The sequence below is a fragment of the Microtus pennsylvanicus genome, chromosome 13, assembly GCF_037038515.1.
Source record: "Microtus pennsylvanicus isolate mMicPen1 chromosome 13, mMicPen1.hap1, whole genome shotgun sequence".
In the NCBI taxonomy this organism is placed as follows: Eukaryota; Metazoa; Chordata; class Mammalia; order Rodentia; family Cricetidae; genus Microtus; species Microtus pennsylvanicus.
Window position 1 is genome coordinate 12,887,426 of NC_134591.1, and position 24,739 is coordinate 12,912,164.

The window sequence follows — 24,739 nt, forward strand, 5'->3', positions numbered from 1 at the left end:
ACCCATGTGGTCAGAAAAAGAGAGATATACAATAAAGAGAAATTCAAAGAGGAAGAAAACCTCTAAATGGTTTACAATGTGTTAAAAATATATATCTCAGAGTAAAAAAAAAAAAAAGAAAGAAAGAGAGTAGTAGCCTGGGAGGCAGAGACAGACGGATCTCTGTGAGTTCAAGGATAGCCTGGTTTACAGAGGGAATTCCAGGACAAAGATATACAGAGAACCTGTCTCAAAAAGCCAAAAGTTAAAAGTAAAAATAAAAGAAATAGAGGTTAAAATAAAGCTGCATAAAGATGGAAAATATACAGAGAATCTTGATACTGTATGCTATTATGTTCTCTTTAAATTGTTTAAATGCTGAGGAAGGAGCAACAGCTGCTAAAAGATATTTGCTTATAAATGCTGCAGAATTAATCCAAGATAGGTATTTTAACAATACCTTTACTTCACAGTTGAAGTCAAAAGGTATGTTACTTTGGAGAAGAGACTTTGCTTTTGTTTCAACAGAAAATGAGAGGCTGTGGACTTATTCAGAGTTAAGAAAAATCCAGTTTGATCAAGGAAGACCACCTGAGAACTCTCCTGCAGGAATAGATGGCTCAGATGTCTGAGTTCTTCATCCAGAACAGGTTCAGGACTGCTGCCTGAGATGATCAAAACTCACAGTATACTTCAGTCAGGAGATCATAACTCTAAATTTTTTTTAGGTCCCCATAAGATTATCAGCGCCCCCAACCAGCTGGAAGGAGCCTGAAATACTATGCCCACATTCCCCAAAAATGGACTATGGATATTTTCCTTTTTTAAAAAAAAAAAAAAGAGGGGGAATTGTCTGTATTCTGTCAATCATGTTTTAAATAAATGCTGATTGGTCAGGCAGGAAATATAGTTGGGAAAACCAGACAGGAAGTAGAAATGATGTAATGAGAACAGGAGAATTCTGGGAAGGAGGAAGTTGATTCCTCTCACTCCTGCCGATACCACCGAAGCAGTAGGATGTGATCTGCTTCACTGAAAAAGGTACTGAGCCACATGCCTAACATAGGTCAGGAAAATGGGTTAATCAAGATGTGAGAGTTAGCCAGTGAGAGGCTAGAGCTAATGGGCCAATCAGCTTATAATTTATGGAGACCTGTGTGTGATTTTCTTTGGGGCTAAACAGTTTTGGGGTACCGGGCGGGACAGAAACCCAAACAAGCAGGCCAGCCCCTCATGTTACAGTCAGCCATTAGAAAAAGCAACAATACAGCATCTAATCTAACATTATAAATGACATTTTCGTGATAGGAGAAATATTATAATCTGTCTCATCTATGAGCTCCTTTTTATGACCTCTTTAGTGTTATTGGTGTAAATGATAGATTTGGAAACTTTAGAATCTTTTATAAGTTCTTTCAGTAATTTTTTGTCATAAATTATGAAGTGATTAATTATCTTTCTTATTTATGATGTCTGTTTGTTTTTGTCTACTTGTCAAAAATCTCAACATATTAAGAAGGAATCTTAATTGAGTAAATGTTTCTATAAGATAGTCCTGTAGGCAAAGCTCTGGGGTATTGTTTTAATTAGTGATTGATGTGTAATCACTAATTACCCATTGTGGGTAGTACTGTGCAAGTAGTCCTGAATCATATAAAAAAGCAAACTAAATAAACCAGAAGGAACAAATATATAAGTAGTATTTTTTGAGGCCACTGCTTAAATTTCTGCCTCCAGTCCTTGCCTTGCCTTCCCTTTGTATGATGTATTATAACTCTTTGATGAATGAAATTCTTTACTCCTGAATTTGATTTTGGTTGATGGTCTTTATCACCACACTAGGAATCAAATGAAGGCAGTTATTTAATTTGCTTTTAGGCAAAGTTTCAGGTAGATTTTGCTACTCCAAAATTAACTGTGTAGTTGAAGATGACCCTGAAATCTGGATCATCCTGTGCTCCCCATGTATTGTTATTATAGTTATTAGAATTAGGACTTGGTTCATTCTAGACAGGTGCTCTTTTCCATTGAGTTGGATTTTGTTTTGTATTTCTGAGACAAGTTCTCATTATGTAGCCCAGGGAAGAGACGGACATTGAACTTGTGATCTCTTTCTGTGTTAGACATCTTAGGGCTCTGATTATATAATGTATACCACCACATGTAGCTTTGGAACATAATACAGCTAATCTTTTTTATTATGTTAATGGGTTATGAATCTCAGTGTATCTGAACCCCCCCCCCCGTACTTTTTAAAATAAAATATTTACATTTTCAAAAGTTTTTAAATGGACTCAGAAATGCTATTTTTCTAACTATCTTTGAGGAAATAATTCTGGATTTATATGGTTTTAGGTAGCCTTGGGACTCTCTGCCTTAGGACTCTGCTTATTCTGGATATGAAATTGTTTTATAATAGTTCTGTGGAGAGACTAGACCTTCATATATTGACTACTGTCTGTCATGTTAGAACTGAACAGAGGTAGTTGCCATGACATAAAGGAAGAATCATCGAGAAAACATCAGATTTTGAAAACCCAGCATTTGACTAAAGAGTTCTCTCTGTCTCTGTCTCTGTCTCTGTCTCTGTCTCTGTCTCTGTCTCTCTCTCTCTCTCTCTGTCTCTCTCTTCCTGTACGTGTCTAGCATACAGCAACTTTAGGTATTATTCCTCAGGCTCTGTTTACCTTTTTTTTTGTTTCCTACTCACCTAGACATTACCAAGTAGAAACAGGAATCCATCTGTCTCTGCCTTCCTAGTACGAAGATTCTAAGAGCATATCACAACACCTAGATTGACTTGTTTTTATTTGCTTTTTGTGAGTTCTGAGACTTGAACTCATGAAATTAGCTTGCACCCTAGCCTACTGATTGTACAACCTCTCTCTCTCTTTCTGTCATATTTTTATTATTTAACAGTTCTAAAATTTAAATATATTTTGATCACATTCTTCCTCTCTCCCTTTTGTCCAGATCATCTCTTCCTCTCTCCACACCCAACTTTCAGTTCTTTCTCAAAAAAAACAAACCCAAAAATCCAATAACAAAACATCCAAACCTAGAAAACAAACCAAACTATAAGCAAATGAAAGCATAGAAAAAACTGTGGAGTCCATTTCTTGTTCGTCAACTACTCCTGAATAGAAGGTCTTCCCTGGAAGACCAGTGCCATTCTGTTGAAGAAAACTGACCTTTTTCTCTCGCGGTAGGTATAAATGACAGTTCTGTTATGATTTTTTGCCTTAATGTCTAGGTTTATAGTCATTCATTCATTCATTCATGCATTTTAAACTATATCAAACTAAAATATAATAAGATAAAACAAAATCTGTCACTTCGAAGTCTGACAGGATAGACCAGCAGAAGGAAAAGAGCTCAAGAGAAGGCACAAGAATCAGAGACTCACTAGTTTGCACACTCAGGAATCCCATAAAAATACTAAGGTGGGAACCATAATACAAGCACAGAGGACCTGGTGTAGACTCATGGAAGCCCTTTACATGCTGCTTCAGTTTCTGTGAATTCATATGAGCTTTGCTTATGTTAGTTTGGTGCCCTCCATCCCCCCTGACTAATTTTTTTTTTTTGCCTCTTTTTTTCTGTGGGCTTCTCTGAACTTGAGGGGAATGATTTGTTGGAGACATCCCATTTAGGGCTGAGTGTTCCAAGGGCTCTCACTTTTTGTGTAATGACTGAGTATGGGTGCCTTTGTTACCATCTGCTGCTGGAGGAAGCTTCTCTGATGATGGTTGAACAAGATACTGACCTATCAATATAATAGAATATCATTAGGAATCTTTATCACTACACTATTGTTTTCTTTCTTATAAGTCCAGTATTATTAGATTTCCTCCTAGGTTCCTGGACTATCTAGTCTCAGGTTCTTGGTCACCTAAGCAATATTGAGTAGGAGCTTTAAGTCATATCACTTATTCCTTGGTTATCCCCACAAGCTTTGTGCCAATATATCTTGTAGATAGTTTCTACAATATATCTTGTAGAAACACACAGAGGTTTATATCAATTATCAATTGTTTGGCCTGTTAGCTCAGGCTTATTATCAACTAGCTTTTACAACTTAAATTAACGCATAAATCTTGTCTGTGTTATCTACCTTTTATCAGTGAGGCATTATCATCTTTCTTCCTCTGCATCTGACTGGTGACTGCAGACTGTGCATTTTTACTTTCCCAGAATTCTCGTAGTCTGGTCATGTTGCCCTGCCTTTACTTCCTGCCTGGCTACTGCCAGTCAGCCTTTTATTAAACCAATACAAGTGACAAATCTTTATAGGGTACAAAAGCATTATCCCACACTAGGTAATACTCCATTTTACATAAAGGGGTTTGTGGCTGGCTTGGTTTTTATGTTTCTCTTTTGATAGTTTGTAGAATACCCTCCTCTAACACAGACCTTGGAACATAGGGTGATTGATGGCTTTGTGAAGAGCCTTCTCACTAGCTGTCATCTCCATGTTTAGTGAGTTGCGTAGGTGTTGTCTTTAGCAATGGGGCCCTGCTTTCACTTTGTTGAGAGCAGCCAGTAGTCTCAGCAGCATTATGGGTTGCTTGAGGATTCCCGTGGGCCCCTTTGGCCAATGCAATTAGATAACCCAAACCTAGTAATGGAAACTTTATTTGGTGAGAAGAAATTTGGTCATTTCATTTAGATTGCATTTGTATATGTATATATTTTAGGAAATTTCTATTGTATTAGGTTTCCATACTACCCCTAAAATGTCCCTTATTTTAGCTGTCTTCCCATATTCTCTACTACTATCCCCTCTTCCCTTCCCAACACCATTTGATCCTCCCATTCCAGAGGCTCCCCTCATCCACTAATATCCTTTTTCCCTTTCCTAATTATTTCTATCTATCTGTTCCTATAATTACTTCATCTTTGTGTTTCTATGGATTTGTGCTTGGTTATCATTGACTTAACAGCTATTATCCATGTATAAATGAATATATACATATTTGTCTTTTTGTGTTTGGAATACCTCACTGAATATGATTTTTTTCTAGTTTCATCAATTTGCCTGCAGATTTCATGATGTCATTTTTTAAATGGCTGAGTAATACTTCATTATGTAAATGTACCACATTTCCTTTACCCATTTTTCTGTTTAGGGATATTTAGATTGTTTGCAGTTTCTTACTATTATGAATAGAATAGTAATGAACATTGTTGAGCAAGTGTCTCTGTGATGGATATCTTTTGGGTATATGACCAAAAACAGTATAGCTATATATCTTGAGGCAGATTGATTCAATCTTCCTGAGGAATCACCACACTGATTTCCAAAGTGGATGAATGAGTTTGTCCTCCTACCAGCAATGTATGAGACGACTTCTTACTCCATATCCTTGCCAACATGAGCTGGCACTTGTTTTGTTGATCTTAGCATTCTCAGGTATAAGACAAAAATCTCCCAAGAAGTTTTGATTTCCATTTCTCTGATGGCTAAGGATGTTGAACCTTTCTTCATGTGCTTTTCAGCCCTTTGGGTTTTCTCTATTGAGAATTCTCTGTTTAGATCTGTACCCCATGTTTTAATTGGGCTATTTGTTTTCTTCTTTCTTTCTTTCTTTCTTTCTTTCTTTCTTTCTTTCTTTCTTTCTTTCTTTCTTTCTTTCTTTCTTTCTTTCTTTTTTTTGAGACAGGGTTTCCCTGTGGCTTTGGAGCCTGTCCTGGAACTAGCTCTGTAGACCAGGCTGGTCTCGAACTCACAGAGATCCGCCTGCCTCTGCCTCCCGAGTGCTGGGATTAAAGGCGTGCGCCACCATCGCCCGGCGATATCTAGTTTCTTGATTGCTTTATATACTTTGAATATTAGACCTCTATGGAAGATATAGTTGGTAAAAATGTTTTCTGTTTTCTCATTCTGTAGGCAGCTGATTTGTTGGAATGATTATGTTTTAGCCAAGTGTAGTGGGTGTGGGGTCCATGGTAGAGTGCTGTTTTACAGGTCATTGAGTAGTCACAAATGATGAGCTAGAAAAAAAAAACGCTGAAAGGTGACACTATAGGAGGAACTTGGGGTGTCCTGGGGCCAAGTCACAGGGGAATATAGGTTGTTTGGGAGGTGGGGCTCGGACTAGTAGGCTATAGCAGGACTAAGAATAAATTTGGGAAGATCAGAATGGAGGACATGAAGGAGGATTTTCATTTCCCTATGTGAGTGTCAGCCTAGTCTGGCAGCGGTGGTTCAGTGAGTTGGTCAAGTCAGAAAGAACTGAAGATGTACTAAAAGGAAAGGCTGAATGGATCTGTCAAGAAGAAATAGGGGGATCTTGGGGCATGTACAAGACTCTCAGTTATTAGGAGATGGACATATGTTCCTGTGGGTGAACTGTAGCAAGACTAAGGATCTTTAGGTGTTTTCTTATGTAGGAATTCAGTGAAGTGGCTTTTTTAATTTAATGATCATTCAGTTTCAAAATGGTTTCTACATTGTGATGCTTATTTAATTAATTCATATTAATTAAATTTGAAAATCTTCTGTAAAGATTTACAGAAGATTTTCAAATAGGACTCTTGCTAAAGTGTATGGGCTGAAGTTTTGTTGTACCTGAATTAAGAGATGTCATCCTATAAATGAGAAAATAATTACAGAATTTTATTGCACTTTTCTATGATCCCTAAAATGTAAATCTTGCATTTTAAAGAAGACTTTGGTCAGTTTCCAGAGCTTCAGTTATATATAAGTTATATATAACACAGTTATTTTGTGAACTAAAATGTTTAAATGATTTCTTTCTTTTTTACTGCTTCTTCAATTTTTTTCCTTACACCAAAGTGTTAGGAAATAGAATTAGTTTATTAATTAAATAATTGTTTAAAGATTAAAATAAAACTAGAACAACCCTAAAGGTCTTTAGTGTAAAAGGGAAATGATATAAAGGGTTGTTTATAAGGCCACTATAATACTTATTAGAGACAACCCTTTTAGTTCACATAGAAGAAGATTTAATGCCCCTCTGTTATAGCACTTTGTGGAGGTTGAAATGAATCTTTACGGATGTACCCAGTTTTGGGTATTAGAATTTAGCTATAAGGAAAGTATGTGAGGAAAACAATATTGTTTGCCAAAACATTCTAAACAGCTATGAATTATAGTAAATTAGTTATTAATTGGTAAATACTCTTAAAAATCAGAATTTTTTTCTATTTTAGTACTTTTTTTCCTTTTTTTTTGAGATAAGGTTTATGTAGTCTATGCTGGAATTAAACTAGCTGTGGAGCTGAGCCGGTTTTTAATCCTCCTAGCTTCAGTTCCTAAAGTTCCAAAACAATAAGCATTACTACCATTCCAGCCACTGTTAACAAAATCAAACAATAACACAACAAAATTCCTTTTACTTTTAGATCAGAAATTATAGCTAGTTTTCACCCATCCCTTGAACTAACTGGGGCTAAACAAAACTAAATTATTCCAGTAATTTTACCAAAATTTAGATGAGTTGTTTACAGTTGAAATTATGTATTTAAATTTTCTTGGAAATATATGCTGTTATTATTTATTGAGAACTACTCTGAGTACAGGGTCTATGGTTTGGAAAAATGTGAATTTTTCCAGGAGTATGAAATTTGTAGGACACAGTGGATCACATACTAAAGTAAAATAGGCATGACTAGGGGAGGGCTGTCAGAAGGTATGTTTTGCTCTTGGTTTCCTAAGGTGATGTTTCATGTTGAATAGGCCCTTAGAACTAATGTCCAAACAAGAAACAAACAATAAAAAACTTCATCCCCCAAATTAAATATGTACCAAATATCAGCATTATAACTCAGGCTATCTGCTTTAAATAAAAATGATTATTATTCTTTTCTTAGATAGCACCAAGAGGGAAATGAGTACTTACGTTTAATTTTCATTGGAATCATGCAGTTATTGTATGCAATTTTACATTGATAATTGTATAGAAACACAATATGTTGGTAGTAATTTTGGAATAATTTTAATGGATATATGCTTATCACTTTTTAGTAAGTTCTATATTTTTCACTTTTAAGCAATAAAACATAAGTGTAGTACCTGACTTTGATTAATAAATGCTGTTTTTCATTTGCTAATATTGATTTTACTCTCTTTCTCCCTGTTTTGGTTCTATCTAGGGTGTGGATGAATGGAATATAGCTCGCCTAAATACGGTCTTGGATGTGGTTGAAGAAGAGTGCGGTATTTCTATTGAGGGTGTAAATACCCCCTATCTCTATTTTGGAATGTGGAAAACAACATTTGCATGGCACACGGAGGACATGGATCTCTACAGTATTAATTATCTACATTTTGGGGAGCCCAAATCTTGGCAAGTCACTAATTTAATATTCACATCCTTTAGAGTTGTGAGTCATTGAGTGTTGTGCATTATTGAAGAGAATTAATTCTTTGATAGAGTGTAAGGAAGTTTTGACTTGTAATCATATAATCATTCTTTTCTTCTCAGATTTTTGAGTAGAAACTTTAAGCCCAGTGGTTTCCTATGGACATTTTGTATGCCATGGATTAATATAATCTTTATCTGAAGTAATTTGTGGAATGTCTTTATTTCTTTGAGTATTTGTTAGAAATTTTGAGATAAAATTAAAAACATGACATCTTGGATGTAGAAGAATCTTGATCTGTTGATTCAGCTTTCTCTTAATGATAATCCTCATTTGGTCATTAATGTGACAAGGAGAATGAATCAGGGGACCTATTAGCAGTCCATGGGAAATAGTATTGGTAAGAATGGCAACACACTTAAGTTGTTATATTGTCACAAGCTGTTGTGAGCCATGACACAATTGCTACAAATGACAGCTGATATTTATAAGGCTGACATACATGGTGATCAACTGATGGAGGAAATTTATAGGCAGGGCTTATTGAAAATATTGCATATAATACTGATTGCCTATGTCTGTAAATTCATGTGTGTAAATGGTATCTTCCCAATACCTGCAATGTAATGTGTAATCTCTCGTGATGTGTGTATATATGATTACATCTCAATCTTATGGACATATATATCCATGGATAGTCAGGAAGATACCTTTTCATTAAGCTGTATAGTTTTGATATGTAGCAAATATACTACGATATGCTTCATAACTAGATCTATTGCCCCACAAGGACTATAAGACATTTAGGCCCTGTTTTTTTTATCACTAGCTCAAGACTGGCATGAATAACACAACAGTTTCTTTTCACTTCTAAGAAAAGCCACATACAATTCATTGATTCATAACCTCAAGAGCATATTCAGACTAGAATGAATGTCTCTGTGAACAAATTGTAAGTTAAAAACTTTGCAAATATGCACAAGGACAGAATTGCAGGTGTCTAACCAAGGTTATTAGCACAAAGTGACCTAGAACTGCTATGCCAGCTTTTTTAGCCAGGTTTGGCTGATAAGAGACCAGCAGCTACTTTCTACTAAATTTCTTGAGCAATTAACACTGCACAAACTTCTTTTTTTTTTTTTTTGAGAAAAAAAAATTTCCTCCTCCTCCCAACCTCCCACTCCTCCCCCCTTCCCCCACTCCTCCCCCCTTCCCCCACTCCTTTCCCCTTCCCTCTCCATTCTGAAGAGCAGTCAGGGTTCCCTGCCCTGTGGAAAGTCCAAAGTCCTCCCCCCTCCATCCTGGTCTAGGAAGGAGAACATCCAAACTGGCTAGGCTCCCACAAAGCCAGGACATGAAGTAGGATCAAAACCCAGTGCCATTGTCCTTGGCTTCTCAGCAGCCCTCATTGTCCGCCATATTCAGAGAGTCCGGTTTTATCCCATGCTTTTTCAGTCACAGTCCAGCTGGCCTTGGTGAGCTCCAATAGATCAGCCCCACTGTCTCAGTGGGTGGGTACACCCCTTGTGGTCCTGACTTCTTTGCTCATGTTCTCCCTCCTTCTGTTCCTCATTGGGACTTTGGGAGCTCAGTCCAGTGCTCCAGTGTGGGTCTCTGTCTCTATCTCCATCCATCGCCAGATGAAGGTTCTATGGTGATATGCAAAATATTCATCAGTATATTCATATCCTATAGCTATAGGATAAGATCATTTCAGGTTCCCTATCCTCAGCTGCCCCAGGAACTAACTGGGGACCTCGCCTTGGGCACCTTGAAGCCCCTCTAGGTCCAAGTCTCTTGCCAACCCTAAGATGGCTCCCTTAATTAAGCTATGTGCTTCCCTGCTCCCCTATCCAACCTTCCTTTACATGCAAATGGATGGAAATAGAAAATAGTATCCTGAGTGAGGTAACCCAGACCCAAAAAGATGAACAAGGGATATACTCACTCATAATTGGGTTCTAGCCATAAATAAAGGTCAGTGAGTCTATAATTTGTTATCCTAAAGAAGCTAGATAAGAAGGTGAACCCAAAGAAAAACATATATCTATCCTCCTGGGTATGGGAAGTAGACAAGATTGCCAGGCAAAAATCGGGATCTTAAGGGTGGGGTGGGAGGGGGGTAAGGGGAGATGGGGAGAGAAAAGTGAGAAGGGTAGGATGGGGAGAACTTGGGGCAACGGGATGATTGGGATAAAGGAAGTCTGCACAAACTTCTAACCTCAGTTTATGGTACAAAATTCAAGGCTCAGTTTAGTAACTTTATATTTTAGTCCTAAAATTTATATGGTGGATAGGAATAACAAGTAATAAATTAATCAAGTCCAGTGAGAAGCAGCTCTACACGTGAAAGGCGTTGCAGATGGCCAGGACTATGGAAGACAGCCTGACCTCACAGTCTTGAAAAAAATGTTACAAGCTTTTCTCCTATAATTTTCTCCTTGTACTCTGGGGCTAAACACAGGATAAGAAAATATATCTTTAGACTTGGGACACTTTCCATGCTAGCCTTAATTAAAGTACTGAAGTGCCCAGCACTCTTTATCCCTGCCTATGTGTTCCCATGGTAAATAGCTCTGCCACTTATCTTTACTCAGAAGTGCATTGTGACCCTGAGAAGAAGATTTTGTAACCCTTTTTATTGACAGAAGTTTGCTGTTAAATATGTATATAAGCTGTGTGCCCAGAGAATTAGGGAGAATGGAATTAGAATGAGAGAATTGAACCTTAAAATTAGAGAAAATTAGAACAAGAGAATTAGAACTAGAGAATTGGAACCAGGAAAAAGAGAACAAGAAGTAAAAAGAACATGTCCCCCACTTCATGTATGTGAGTCTTTTTCTTTTAGATAAGAAAATTTTCCTAAAGTTCTCGCTGCTCTGAGGTGTTCTTTTTGTTACCTTGGGAACAGCATTGGCAGTTAGACTCACCACTGCAACAATATGTGGTGCATGTATTTATTAAGATGGCGGCTCATTGTTCACACTGTGGTGGGCTCATAGTAATTCTGTTTCAGTTGCCTGAGTGTTGAGATTACAAGTGTTAGATTGGTTTGATGTGGTTCCTGAACTCACTGTATAAATTACATGGATCATAGACTTCCAGTGATTATTTCTGCTTCTGCCTTCCATATGTTGGAACTAGAGGCACGTGCTATTTTTTTTGTAATGACTTTAAAATGTATCAGTGAAAAATGAAGTATATGCCACATTCATTACTCATTTGTAGTTATTAGCTTATTAGTAATACTGGTTACTTCTGTTTTTAGTCAATTTCTAATATAAATTTAATTTTCTCTAATTCATACATATGCAGGCTGACATATAGACAGGAGCATGTGGTATATCTTTTTGACAGTATAGGAGATAAATTGTTTTGGATGTTTGTCAGTGATACTTCCCAGCATGAAACACCTTTCCTCACATAAGAAGAGAGTAGCCTCTTCTAGTTTCCCTTTGATAGAGCATTGGAATGATTTGTATAGTATACATCCCTGTCTTGCCAGTACTTCCACTTGTATAATTTGTGCTACTTTAGTAACAACAAAAAAGAACATTCTATTGGTCAAGTAATTTCTTTTTTACTTATTAAAATTTTATTATAAAGAACGTACAAACAAAAAAATAATCACACAGTGAGATTAGCTGGACCAAGATCTCTAGATGTTGGTCCAGTGTTTCTGAGGTCAGGAGCTCCACTCAGTTGTATTTCAATGAACTCTATAAAGAGAGCATCCATTCTGGGGAACTTCACATTGGGTTTTGCATTTTTACAAATACATTTATCAAATACATTTTTATGTACTTAACATCAAAAAACTGAAAAGCTCAAGATTCAATTAAAATTAGCAAAACACTTAGATAATACTTGCTTTCCTTACATCTGTCCTTTACCTTCAGTTCTTCCTCATACCCTCATATTTTCCTGTTCTTGTTTTCTTTTTCTGTGCTCTTCTATACCAACATGTACATCTGTTTCATCATACACTTACAATGCTAGGATCCGTATGAGAGGGAGAACATGTAGGTTGTTTTGCTTTCCTTTCTGAGATTGTGTCACCTCACTTAATATCATACATCCTAAATCCTTCCATGTTTTCACAAATTTTATGATTTCATTTTTCTTTAGAGGTAAGTAGTCTTCTGTTTTATAAACGTACTATGTTTTTATTATCCATTCATTCATCTGTTGAAGGACAATTAGGTTGGTTCCATTTCTTTGCTATAGTACTTAAAATAGCTTTTCTTTTTTTTTTTCTTTTCCTCCCCTCTCCCCCCAACAAAGTCTCTCTATGTTCACAGCTCTGTCTGTCCTGGAAATCTCTATATAGACCAGGTTGGCCTTGAACTTACAAACATCAACTTACCTATTCTTCACAGGTACTAGGGTGACTGCTCTTGGGTAGTCCAGTTTTTCAAAAAGATTAGTTCTTTGAGAATATTGTATACCATGTTGTGACCATATTCACCCTTCCATCCTAGCTCCACTTCTTCCCTTCACACTCCAACTTTAACCCTCCACTCCACCTCTCCAAGGTGAATTTGTGCTGCTGAACTATTTTTGGATGAGTGAGTGATCTTTTACTAAAACACGATGGGTTTAACAGGTCTTACACTTTTAGAGAAAAGTGATCGTTTCTCTGTCAGCAGCTAAGAATTGTCATATCATGAGGTTTTTATTTCAAAATTTAGGGAATATTTCAGATACTGCATATTTTAAAGCACTAACACCTGTTGGTCAAGAGTCCTTTGGCAAACCTCTCTCCAAAGTATTCACATTATGAGTCACAACAGTAGCAAAATTACACTTATGATGTCACAATGAAAGTAATTTTATAGTTGGAGTCACCACAACATGCAGAACTATATTAAAGGGTTGCAGCATTGGGAAGGTTGAGAACCACTGCACTGGGAAAGTTGGATGAATATATTTGTTCTTTAGGGTGAAAAGATTAAAATCCAGATTTTTTTTAAAGTTATATAATTGTGAAATAAATACATAAGTAAAAGCTACACTTAAAAGACAACAGTAAAGTCTGAAACATGGCTCACTGGTAAAGGTTCTTGCCACCAAGTATGAAAACCTAAGTTTGATCCCTAGAAACTAACTTGGTAGGAGAGAACCAACTTCTGAAAGTTGTTCACTAACCATCACAAGCACAGATGGTACACATGTGCATTCATACACATAAACAGTAAGTATAATAAAAATTATAAAAAGATAGCAACCAATGTTTTCTTTGAAACAATACCAAAACTGGCCAGTTTCTAAACAAACAAAATACCTATGCCCAGAAGTATCTACAGTTCATAGGAAACTTTTGGTTGAGGGTTTGTTTATCTTGATCTTTTGCTCCCTAACCTTTAAGTTACAATTGATCTTGGACATTTAAGTTGGTAGTTTATATTGATTTTCTTCCATTCTGTGTCTAAGGTACAGACTTTTGTGATTTCTTATTTTCTACTCAGTTTATCTAAGTTCAGTTTAGTGTTCAAATTTTGTAAGCAGAGGTATTTATATAACTATAATATCTATATTATTATAAACAACATTTTCTTATTTATTCTTAATATTTTAGGTATGCTATTCCTCCGGAGCATGGAAAACGACTTGAAAGATTAGCCCAAGGTAAAACTTGCTTTCCATTTCTTATCTTATGCTTTTTGTTTTGTGGTAGTTCAGCAGTATTGACTGTGTTCATGTATGTTCTCCCCCAACTGTTGGCTTTTAAATGTTACCCTAATCGAATAATGTTACTTATTTTCATATTAATTTGTGACGTTTCTTCTGTTATATAATCTTCATAATGATTTTAGCTACTGTTTATATTTCACTGGGCTTTTAGAATTTCAATCAATTTTGACTATTCCTCAATTTCTTTTCTTTCTTCAATAACATTAAACTTTATCTTTTGCTATTTACTCTTCCCCCAAATATGTCAGCTGGTCATGAACTATTGGTAATAGCAAGTAGAGTTGAATTTGAGTGATAACTGGTAGCAATCATTCTGCCTTTATCTAAGACTACTCTACAGCAAATTTTTAATATTTTAAGTTTATAGTTTTAGAATTTCTCACTCCCCTATTAATCATTAACTTTCATTAGCTCTTCAGCTAGCAATGGGGGCTTATGAGCCCCTCACTACTTCATGCTGGAATGTTGACATCCTTGGTTTTTTACAGGTCTATTACAGACATCCAGAACTGCTGTGGGTTCTTAAATGCAGCACTCTGTTATGTCCAGAAGATACTGTTTTACCCTGGTCCTCTCTGACCTCTAATTTTTTAAGTATTTTTATGGCCGTCTTTCTCTATGCCTCTCACGTCTTGAGGAGTTTGTTTATTATATAGTTGTCACACTTATGGTTAAACTCCTCAAAGATACTTATTCATAGAAAGACCCTTCTCCTATGAAGTCTGAGAAGCATACTAATGTGTGCATATAAAGATGCATATGTAAAAGGAAAAAAAATTGAGTTAATATCTACTTAGCAAAATAACAATAGTTTCGCATGGGACCTGTGATCTCCCCAGCCATGGATTCTTGGCCAGATTTATAGTACTAGAAATTAGGTTCTTCCTATGGAGCAGGCTTAAATCCAGTTTAGCAGTTGATTGTGCCCATTCATGTGATTAGTATACCCATGAACATGTCTTTCCAGGGCAGTAGTTATTGTAGCTTCCAGGATTCTTAGTTGTGTAAGACTGTTGATGATTTTTCTCCTCCAGCAGTCTGTATAGCACCTTGCCATATTTAATAGTGAAGAAGCTTTTAAATTGATTTCTCCAACTCCTCTGACCAGCTTTTGTTTTCTCTTTTAGCAACAGGGTCTTTCTGTCAGGTTCTTGTGGTCAACCAAGAGCAATGGTAATAGCATTATTTTAGGGGTATCTGGGACCTCTTCTGAACAACAGTTCAAAAGAAAATATGTCATACCTGGTACTGGGCTTTTGTATTTTCTTTCTTTTAGTAAGGCTTATTTTTGTATGGATCATGGCAGTAGATTCTTGTAATAATTTAGTTGAGAGGCTAGTTGTCATGGGACATGCTTGCAATCCCAACTACCTTGGTGACTGGGCTAGGAAGATCACAAGTTCATGTCTACCCGGCTGCATAGCAGGATCTTGTCTCAAAAATGCAAATGAAGAAAACTTGAACAAGTAAAGAAAGTAATAATAGTATTTTGAGTAAACAGATTGAATTATTGAAGCACTCAGATTATACTACCAAAGACAAAGACTGTGTTGTGATTAGAATCTGTGCTCCCTTTCCATCTTAATTTTTTTTTAAATGTATTTATGCACACCGTCTGTGTGTCTGGCATCTGCAGAGGTCAGAAAAGACAGTCAAATCTCCCGGGAACTGTAATTAATGAATTGCTGTGAGTTAGCATGTGGGTGCTGGGTCCAGGTCCTCTGCAAGAGCAGCAAGTGCTTTTAACTACTTAATGCCCACGTTCCCACCCCAAATTGTGTGTGCTTAAAGATTAGAGAAAAAGGAACTTCGATGCTCCAGGAAGTTTTTTAAATGTTGGTGAAAGGATGTATATTTATGCAGTTTTGCAGGCTGGTTTTCACCACAAGTAGGCTACCTCTCACGTACCCTTTCTTTACATCTATACCAGATGGGCAATAATATTGTCGCTTTCAACACTAATGTAGATTGAATGTATGTTAGTTTCTAAATGAAAACAAACCAAGTGATATAAGCCTTTAAAAGCCAAGGTTTCAGGAAGATGGGACAGGATTATCTTGCATGTTTTTCTACCTATGGCATGTTTGTTGGTGCCCTCAGAATATGTGAAATGTTCTGTGACTATAGGATTTCAGCATTACTATAGATCTTATTGGGACTTTCCCCTCTGATGATTATGAGACAATTAATGATCCCATTAATGTTTGATTTGATAAATAAGTAAATGTTATAGAATATTCCAAAAGTAACGTTAAATTGTGGGAACTTTCAGAGACCATTTCTTACAAATGAATTACTGTCAAGTATCTTTAATTGTATGGTCAAGTACAATTAAAAAAATTTAAAAACTTAGGGAAAGTAAAGAATTTAAAATGAACTCAGACATATCTGATGAACTTCCAAAATATTTGACTTTTTTAATATGTCTCCATGTGGTGGCTGATGTTCTTAAGTGGAGTTTGCTGTTATCTTTTTTGTGAGTTTTTTTTTTGTTGTTTGCTTTTTATTGACCTTGACAGATCTTAATATTATTTATGAAAGCTAGACCTCACTCTTTCAGATATTGCTTTTGTCTTGAGCAGTTTTATGGTTATATAATAAATAAAAATGTTTTTGTAACCCATGAACTGAGGGTAAGTGAGCTTTGTAGCCCACATAAGTATTTTGAGATAAAATTCATGTTAAGACACATGCCTTGTGCTCAGTTTGTGCTGGCTCTTAGATGATTTTTAAGATGTGGTTAAATGTGTTTCTGATAACATTCTGTAAATAAAGTTTCTCAACCAAGTGAAGTTTGTAACTTACTTCTTAATATTTTCCTCCAGTTCTGTTCTAATTTAAGTTAAATTATGACATGTTTCCCTATTGTTAAGGTCCTGATGACAAATTCAGTTCAGACGCAAACTAATAGACTTTTCTTTCTTCAGTGATTTTACCTTAAAATTTAACTCATATAGTATTGCACAAAGTTATAGATTTTGAAAGCCTGATAGATCCATTTGAATTGTATAATACAATTTTTGCATGGGTTTGAATTTGGAGACTACGCAGAGTTGGGTGCTTTATTGTCCCCATAGGTAAGATTTAGGGCATCTTAATTGTGCATACTTAATCATTATTTTGGTACAGGATTTTCTCCATATTCACTAAAGTTTTACTTGTGGTTGCATTTTATGACTATTGATCATGCACAGACTGCTGTGAAATGACCCCATAGGGCAAAGTTATGTCTTTTGGAGAATAGTAGTTCCCAATGCCTCTAAAGAGACTTGATTTTGTAAACTCCTCTTTCCCTCCTTCGCTCCTTCCATCTTTCCCTCCTTTTCCCGCTTTTAAACAGGTGCAGATGCTTACTCAGAATGTACTTTAGGAAAAAGATTTGTTTAAAAAATTAATTATGAATATGTATGTTTGTATATATGTCTGTTATGTGTAAGTCAGTGAAGGTGCCACTGGAAACAAGAGGCCATCAGATAGATAATCTAGAACTAGAGTTAAAGGTGATTGTGGGCCTCCTAGCATGATGCTAAGAAAGAACTCTTGTGTGTTCTGAAAGAATGGTATAAAGTTTTAACTGCTAAGCCAACTGTCTAGCCCCCATATGTACTTTTTTCTACCAAATTGTTCCTAAATTCCCCTGCTTCTATCCTGACTGTTTGCTTCTCACCCCCGAGCCTTGTCTGCCTTTCTTTCTCTTTTGCCATTTGCCCTTCCTTCCTTCTTTCCTTCTTTCCTTCTTTCCTTCTTTCCTTCTTTCCTTCTTTCCTTCTTTCCTTCTTTCCTTCTTTCCTTCTTTCCTTCTTTCCTTCCTTCCTTCCTTCCTTCCTTCCTTCCTTCCTTCCTTCCTTCCTTCCTTCCTTCCTTCCTTCCCTCCCTCCCTCCCTCCCTCCCTCCCTCCCTCCCTCCCTCCCTCCCTCACTCCTTCAACAAACACTTAAATTACTTTTAATAATTTTTTCATGAAATTATTCTATAAGGATAAGATGTTTCAAGATTAATCACATACCTCCAGTTTGTGGCTCACAGTCCACGTTTGGTTGTGGATAGGTGTGAATGCAACCTAACACAAAATTAAAACAATCTGAGATTTTTTTTTGCTTGCAATTAATTGTATGAGTACTAATGAGTTTTTCATCAAAGTAGCCTAGTGATTGATAAGCTGGCAAGTCTTCCCTTCATGCAGACAATGTGGTCACCTGGTACCCTTGCTACATCCTCTGTATATGGATCATTCCTGGTGTCTTCTTGTTTCCTCAGGATTTGCCCTCTTTTATTATCCCCTATCTTTTCTTTGTCTTTCTCCTCAGTGTAGCTTATTTTTTGCTCTCTTTGGTGAGCTGATCATCCTTTCAGGGAGAAAAGTCTAACCAAGACATGAAATATGCTAGTTTTCATTTTCTTCTTCCTTGTATCATCAAGGTAATAAGAGTATGCCTCAATAAAGATTGAAGGCAGTGTTGGAGAAAATCAGCCATGACCCAAAGCATAATATACTGTTGAATGAATGTTTAAATATACTGTTGAATAAAAGATTAGCTTCCTCTCTTAAGACCTCCCCAGAAGCAGTTTCCCACAAAGGCTAGTAAGGCAGGTTTTCAAGCATTTTGTATATGTTGACTAAGAAGTGTTTTTAAAAATGAAGGTTTTTTTATTTTACTTATGTGTACAAGTGCTTGTTTGTATGTATGTATATATGTGTGTGTGTATTTATATGTACCGTGTATGTTCTTAGTGCTGTAAAGGTCAGAAGAGGGCATCAGATCCCCTAGAACTTGACTTACATTAGCCAAACCTAGTTCCTCTGATAGAGCAGCAAGTACTCTTAATAGTTTAACTCTTTCTGCAGTCCCTAAAATAATATTATTTTTACTTTACATATAGTAATTATGGATGTTTATATTGTTCAGAAAGGGAAAATCTGCCATTTAAGAGATACATCATTTCTTCATGGTTGAGATATTACCATCCTGTCTGATTTTGAAATATTTAATTAGTTGTTGTTAATATAGTTATAGAATACTGTAGGTTAGTAGTGATTAGTATGAAATTGATTGGAAGAAAACAAAGATAAGGGACTGTTGGGTGTGTACTGTGTGTTGGGTGTTTGGTAGCAGTGCTTTAAGAATGGTTGGTTCTTTAATGGCTACTTCTTCAGAATCTCCAATGAGGGATTTGTCTAGTAAATGCATTTTTATGCTCAGTTATTGCTTTACTCTTTAGTATATATTAGGCACCTGGCATTCAAATATGTATCTAATTGAAATTCTTTCATAAAGCTTGTGAATTTTATAGTATAAGTGTTATTCTTGGTAAATATTTTTGAAAAAAATTAGCCTTTTTGACAAATACGTATATCACTTTTAAAGGTTATGACTTCATTTTTACTAAGAGTTGTAAGAACATTAGAATTCAAGTATGTTTTAAAACTATATGAAATGTTATTTTAACTCATACCCTATTTGCTGTTGATCTTTAGGCTTTTTCCCCAGCAGCTCCCAAGGCTGTGATGCATTTCTCCGCCACAAGATGACACTGATTTCTCCCTCAGTTCTGAAGAAGTATGGCATTCCTTTTGACAAGGTTTGTTCCTCTTAGACTTTCACGAGTAGGCTTTTCATTTTGTGGAATTTGTATTTAGGGTGAATTTAAAAGTACTATGTCTTGCATTGTTAAAAGCACTTTTATGATAGGTGAAAAGAAGCTTATGCTCATATTCTATAACATCAATAATTAATTTGAATACTATTTGAGTATTTTATTTTAAAATATATTTAGAAGAGTTTATGTATATATAATATTTTGTTAGAGAATTCCATGCATAAATACATTATGCTTTAATAAAATCTACTCACTGTACCCTCACATCCAGATCTTGCATTATCTCCCCCACTATTTTTCCTTCAAAACTTAATTGTGGTTTTTGTTTGTTTATTTGTTTAATTGTTTTTTTTTTTTTATTCACAGAGTCCACTTAGTGTATTGTAGCTGTATGGGTATAGGATCATGTACTGGAGGATGGATAGCTTCTCAAGGGCCATATATTGAAAGAAAGAAAAAAAAAACACTGATTGTCCATTCACTACCAGATATCAGTTGCCAGTAGCATGATTTCCTTCTCTATCCTTATTAAGATTATGCCTTGCTTGATAGTTGTACAGTTTTTGTATATACAGTCATAACTGCTGTGAGTTCACGTGTGAAATGAAGCTATCATGGCTGGCAGATACTGGTTTCCTGCAGATATCTACTTGTCTGGTTCTTAACCTTTCTGTCCCCACTTCCATAACGATTTTCAAGCCTTGTGGGGAGGAGGAGTGATATAGACACTCAGTTAGTGTTGCATATCCCACAATCTCTTAATCTCTGCACACTGTCCAGTTGTGGATCTCAGTGTTGATCACTGTCTACTGCAGATAGAAGCTTCTCTGACTGAAGGTTGAGAAATATACTAACCAATAGGTATAAAGCATAGAACTGTGCAAGGGACAGTTTATCATTATGGCCATTTATCCAAATAATTCTGATTGGTCTTCCCCTGGGGCCTATGACCTAGCCAAACAAGAAGTGTGAACCCAGTTAATGGTACTAGGCATGTCTTTCATCTTGTAGTGTGGACTCTAAATCTAAGCAAATAGTGATTGGTTGCTACTGTAACAATTGTAACACTATTGCACATGTTAGTTTGTCTTGCTGGCCCAGTTTTTATTGTATCTCTCAGGGTTCAAAATTTGCTAAGACTGTTGATGAGTTTTCTTCCCTAGTAGTGTTCTTAACAACCCTTTATTGTTATGAATAACCAGTATTGATGAAGCTTCTGCATCAGTACCAGCTTGATTTATTTCCCCCCACCCCCATGTTTTATAAGTCAAGTATGTTGTGCCTACTTCAATCAGTAGAGGATAATCAAGAACAATGGCAATATTATCTAATGTTTACGGCAAATGTTTAGGATAACTTACTGACAAACAGCTCAAAAAGATAACCCCTATTTGGCACTGGGCTTTTTATTTGAGAGTATCATTGTATTTAGGGGAGGCATTGTCCCCTCATTAGTTATAGGACAACTCCATTTAAACTCTTTTTATATGTGCATCTGTTTTTGGAAGCATCTAGATAGTCACCATAATATGCCATTTAAAAATCTATTTAGTATAAATTATCTCTGCCACCCTGACCTCCCATCCTTCCACCCAATATAATATTTCATATTGTTACTCCTTTCCCCCACTTCATACTATCTGTTTTCTGTCCTTCGAAATCCACCCTCCTACTATGACTGTTAGTAGGTTCCAATTTTTTTTGAGTATTCCAATTTAAACAAATATCGAAAGATTCACAGCCAGCATCTAGCACCCACTTGTACAAATGAACATGTGGGGTTTTTCTTTTAGATCGGAATTACCACACTCAATGATTATTTATAGTTCCATCCATTTACCTGTGAATTTCACAATTATGTTTTTCTTCATGGCTGAGTAGCATTCTATTATAGCACATTTTCCAGTTGTTAGGTATCTAGGTTGCTTGGCTTTTCTAGCTATTGTCAATACCATAATAATGAACATGGTGGAGCAAATATCTCTATAGTAAGATATAGAATCCATTGGAAATATACCAGTAATTCTGTAACTGGGTCATATTGTATATCTATTTCTAGTCTTTTGAGTTATCTCCATACAGACTTTCAATAGTGCAAGTCTTTCATACATGGGGAGCTGAATTTGTATAGACCCAAAATTTTTATCTTATTTTATTTTTCTAAATGTAGCTCTCCAGTTTGACCAATACTATCTGTTGAAGATGCTGTTTTATTTTTGTTTTGTTTTTGTTTTTTTCCTGCAGTGTGCTTCTGGCTTCTTTGTCAATTGTCAGGTGGCTATAAAAGTGTTGTCAATAATCACATGACTGTAAGAGTATGGGGTCATATCTGGGCTCTCAGTTTTATTCCATTGATCAAGGTTTTTGTTTTTATGACATTGCCATACAGTTTTTATTACTATAACTCTATAGTATAATTTGATATCAATGATGGTAATACTTCTAGCAGTGATTTTATTGTTCATTATTGTTTTAATTATCCTGTCTTTCATGTTTCTGCATATATTTTGCAATTGTTATCTTGAATTTCTGTGAAGAATTGCATTGAAGTTTTGATGAAGATTGCATTGAATCTGGTGATTGCTTTGAGAGCATAATTGTTAATCATATCAGTTCATGAACATGAGAGGTCTTTTCATCCTCTGATAGCTTCTTAATTTCGTCCTTAAAAATATTATTATACAAGTGTTTTCATTCCTTAGCTAGCTTTAAAATCTATCTATCTATCTATCTATCTATCTATCTATCTATCTATCTATCTATCTACCTACCTACCTACCTACCTACTTACCTATCTTTCTATATATGAGGTAGTTCTTCTTATTGTACGCTACCAGTAGCCCACAAATAATGCCAGGAAACTCATTAATTATGAAAGTTTGCCTTAGCTTAGGCTTGCTCTCAACTAGCTCTTATAATACTTAGCCCATTTATATTAATCTACATTCTGCCATATGGCATTACCTCTCTTCCATTTTTCACCTCCTATTTTGGCTGACAACGCCACCTCTCTTCTTCCCAGAGTTCTCTCTCTCTTGCTGCCTCTAAGTCCCACTTATAATTCCTGGCTAGCTACTGACCATTCAGGTTTTTCTTTATTTTTTTAGGTTCTTTTTTTTTTTCCTACATCAGTCATAGCAACACATCTTAAATATCACACAAAATACACATATACATGTATGTATTCTTATGATTTTAAAATTTCATTCCTTTTAGATATTTATCTGAGTTTTTCTCAGTATTTTTGTTATTGCCTACTGATTTTTGTGATTATTTTTCTCAACATATTTATTGGCTTTAGCAGTATTCTGGTTTCTACCTTTTCTATTTCTGTTGTCTTTATCTTATTTTACTGCTCTAGCGAAGACTGCAAGCATTATTTTAAAGAGGAGTTGACAGAATGGCTATCCATGTCTTATTCCTGATTTTAGTGGAAGTGATGTGACTTTCTTTTCCATTTAATGAGACATTGTCTGTAGACTTGTATATTGCCCTTATTATATTGAGATCCATCCCCTGTATTCCTATATTCTATTAGGACTTTTATCATGAAAGGATGCTCATGGATTTTTGTCAGAGACCTTTAATGAGTATAATGAGTTGACCCTGAGGCATCTGATAAGTCTTATTATAGGATGGATTATGTTTATTGATTTACATATGTTGAACTATCCTTGTATCTCTGAGATAAAGCCAACTTGATCATAGTGAGTGACATTTTTGATATGTCCTTTAGTTTTCGAGGTTTTTTTTTTTTAAGTTGAGAGCTTTTTTCTTTTATGTCATAAGGGGAATTGGCCTTTACTGCTCTTTTTTAGTTTGATCTTTGGTTTTGTTATTAGGATAATGCAAGGCATACTAAAGAATTTGAAAATATTCCTTCCCTTTATATTTTACCAAGAGAATTGAGGAGTATTGTTGTTAGTTCTGTGGATATCTTGGTAGAATTTCATTCTCAGTGCATCTGGCCTGGATTCTTTTTAAAACTTGGAGGATTTTTAATTCCTGGATTTATCTTATTTGTTATTATTGGTGTGTTTAAATTATTTTTTAAATTTTAGTTTAACTTTGGAAGGTCATATGCATCTTAAAACTTATCCATTTCTTTCAGAGTTTCCAGTTTAGTGGGACGTTTTTATGATTCTCTTGAGTTTCCTCAGTGTCTTCCTGTTCATTTCTAATTTTATTGACTTTAGTCCTCTCTTTTGCTTAACTGGCTAGTTTCTGTCAATCTAGTTTATTGTTTAAAGAACAAATTCTTGTTTGTTTGCTCTTTTTTGTTTGTCTTTCATTAATTTCATACCTAATCTTTATTGTCCTACTGGCTTGGTTTTGTTTGTTCTTGTTATTTCAGGGCCTGTAGGTACATTCTTCTGTTATTAATTTGAGAGCTCCCATATTTTTCACCATAGGCTCTTACTACTATAAACTTTTTATTTTAGGTCTGCTTAATGTACTTCTATAGGCTTCCAAGAAGAATGTGTTTTATAGAATGTTTTATATATCCTTTAGATCCCTTTGAATTCTGATGTCATTTAAATGCATCATTTCTATGTTTGGTTTTAGTTGACATGACTTCTTGATGAGAATGGTGTATAGGAACCACCAATAATTACTGTTAGAGTTAATGAATGTTTTAGGTCTAATAGTATGTAATTTAATGAAGTTGGATGCTTTTGTGCTTGGTTCATATTGATTTACAGTAGTACTATCCTTGATGGATTCTTTCTTTAATGTCTATGACGTGATCTTCCTGATTACTTTTGTTTAATTTTGGATTGAAGTCTGTTTTTGTCAGATATTAGACTAGCTAAACCTGTTTGCTTCTTAGTTCCATTTGTTTGGAGTATTTTTCCATTCTTTACTAACATGGTGTAATATTGCCAGGTCATGATAGTGCACACATTTAATCCTAGCACTTGGGAGACAGAGGCAAAACCAGTATCACTCCCCTACTCTCTTTTTGCTTTTCTATGCCTATAATTTGAGGATTTAGTATTTTAATGGTATACCACATTTTCTGTATGTTCCTATCCTGTGAGGTTGTTCTTTATAAATTTTTCTTTTTCTTTTTTTATTGTTACAATTCTTCACTTTGTGTCCTGATACTCTATCATTTGCTTGTTTCATTCTATTTGTA

General features: G+C 35.5%; 1 protein-coding gene across 4 annotated transcripts in view; it reads left to right on the forward strand.

Moving 5' to 3' along the window:
* The window catches only part of Kdm4c (lysine demethylase 4C), a 173,327-nt gene that overhangs the window by 44,743 nt on the left and 103,845 nt on the right, over positions 1-24,739 (forward strand). For all 4 annotated transcript variants that reach the window (XR_012907586.1, XM_075947215.1, XM_075947216.1 and 1 more), the window contains 3 exons: positions 8,098-8,291; positions 13,886-13,935; positions 19,478-19,581. Coding sequence is in view for 3 of the 4 variants with exons in the window: in XM_075947215.1 (XP_075803330.1) it covers positions 8,098-8,291; positions 13,886-13,935; positions 19,478-19,581 (348 nt within the window). In the remaining variant the exon portion in view is untranslated. The remainder of the gene's footprint in view (positions 1-8,097; positions 8,292-13,885; positions 13,936-19,477; positions 19,582-24,739) is intronic.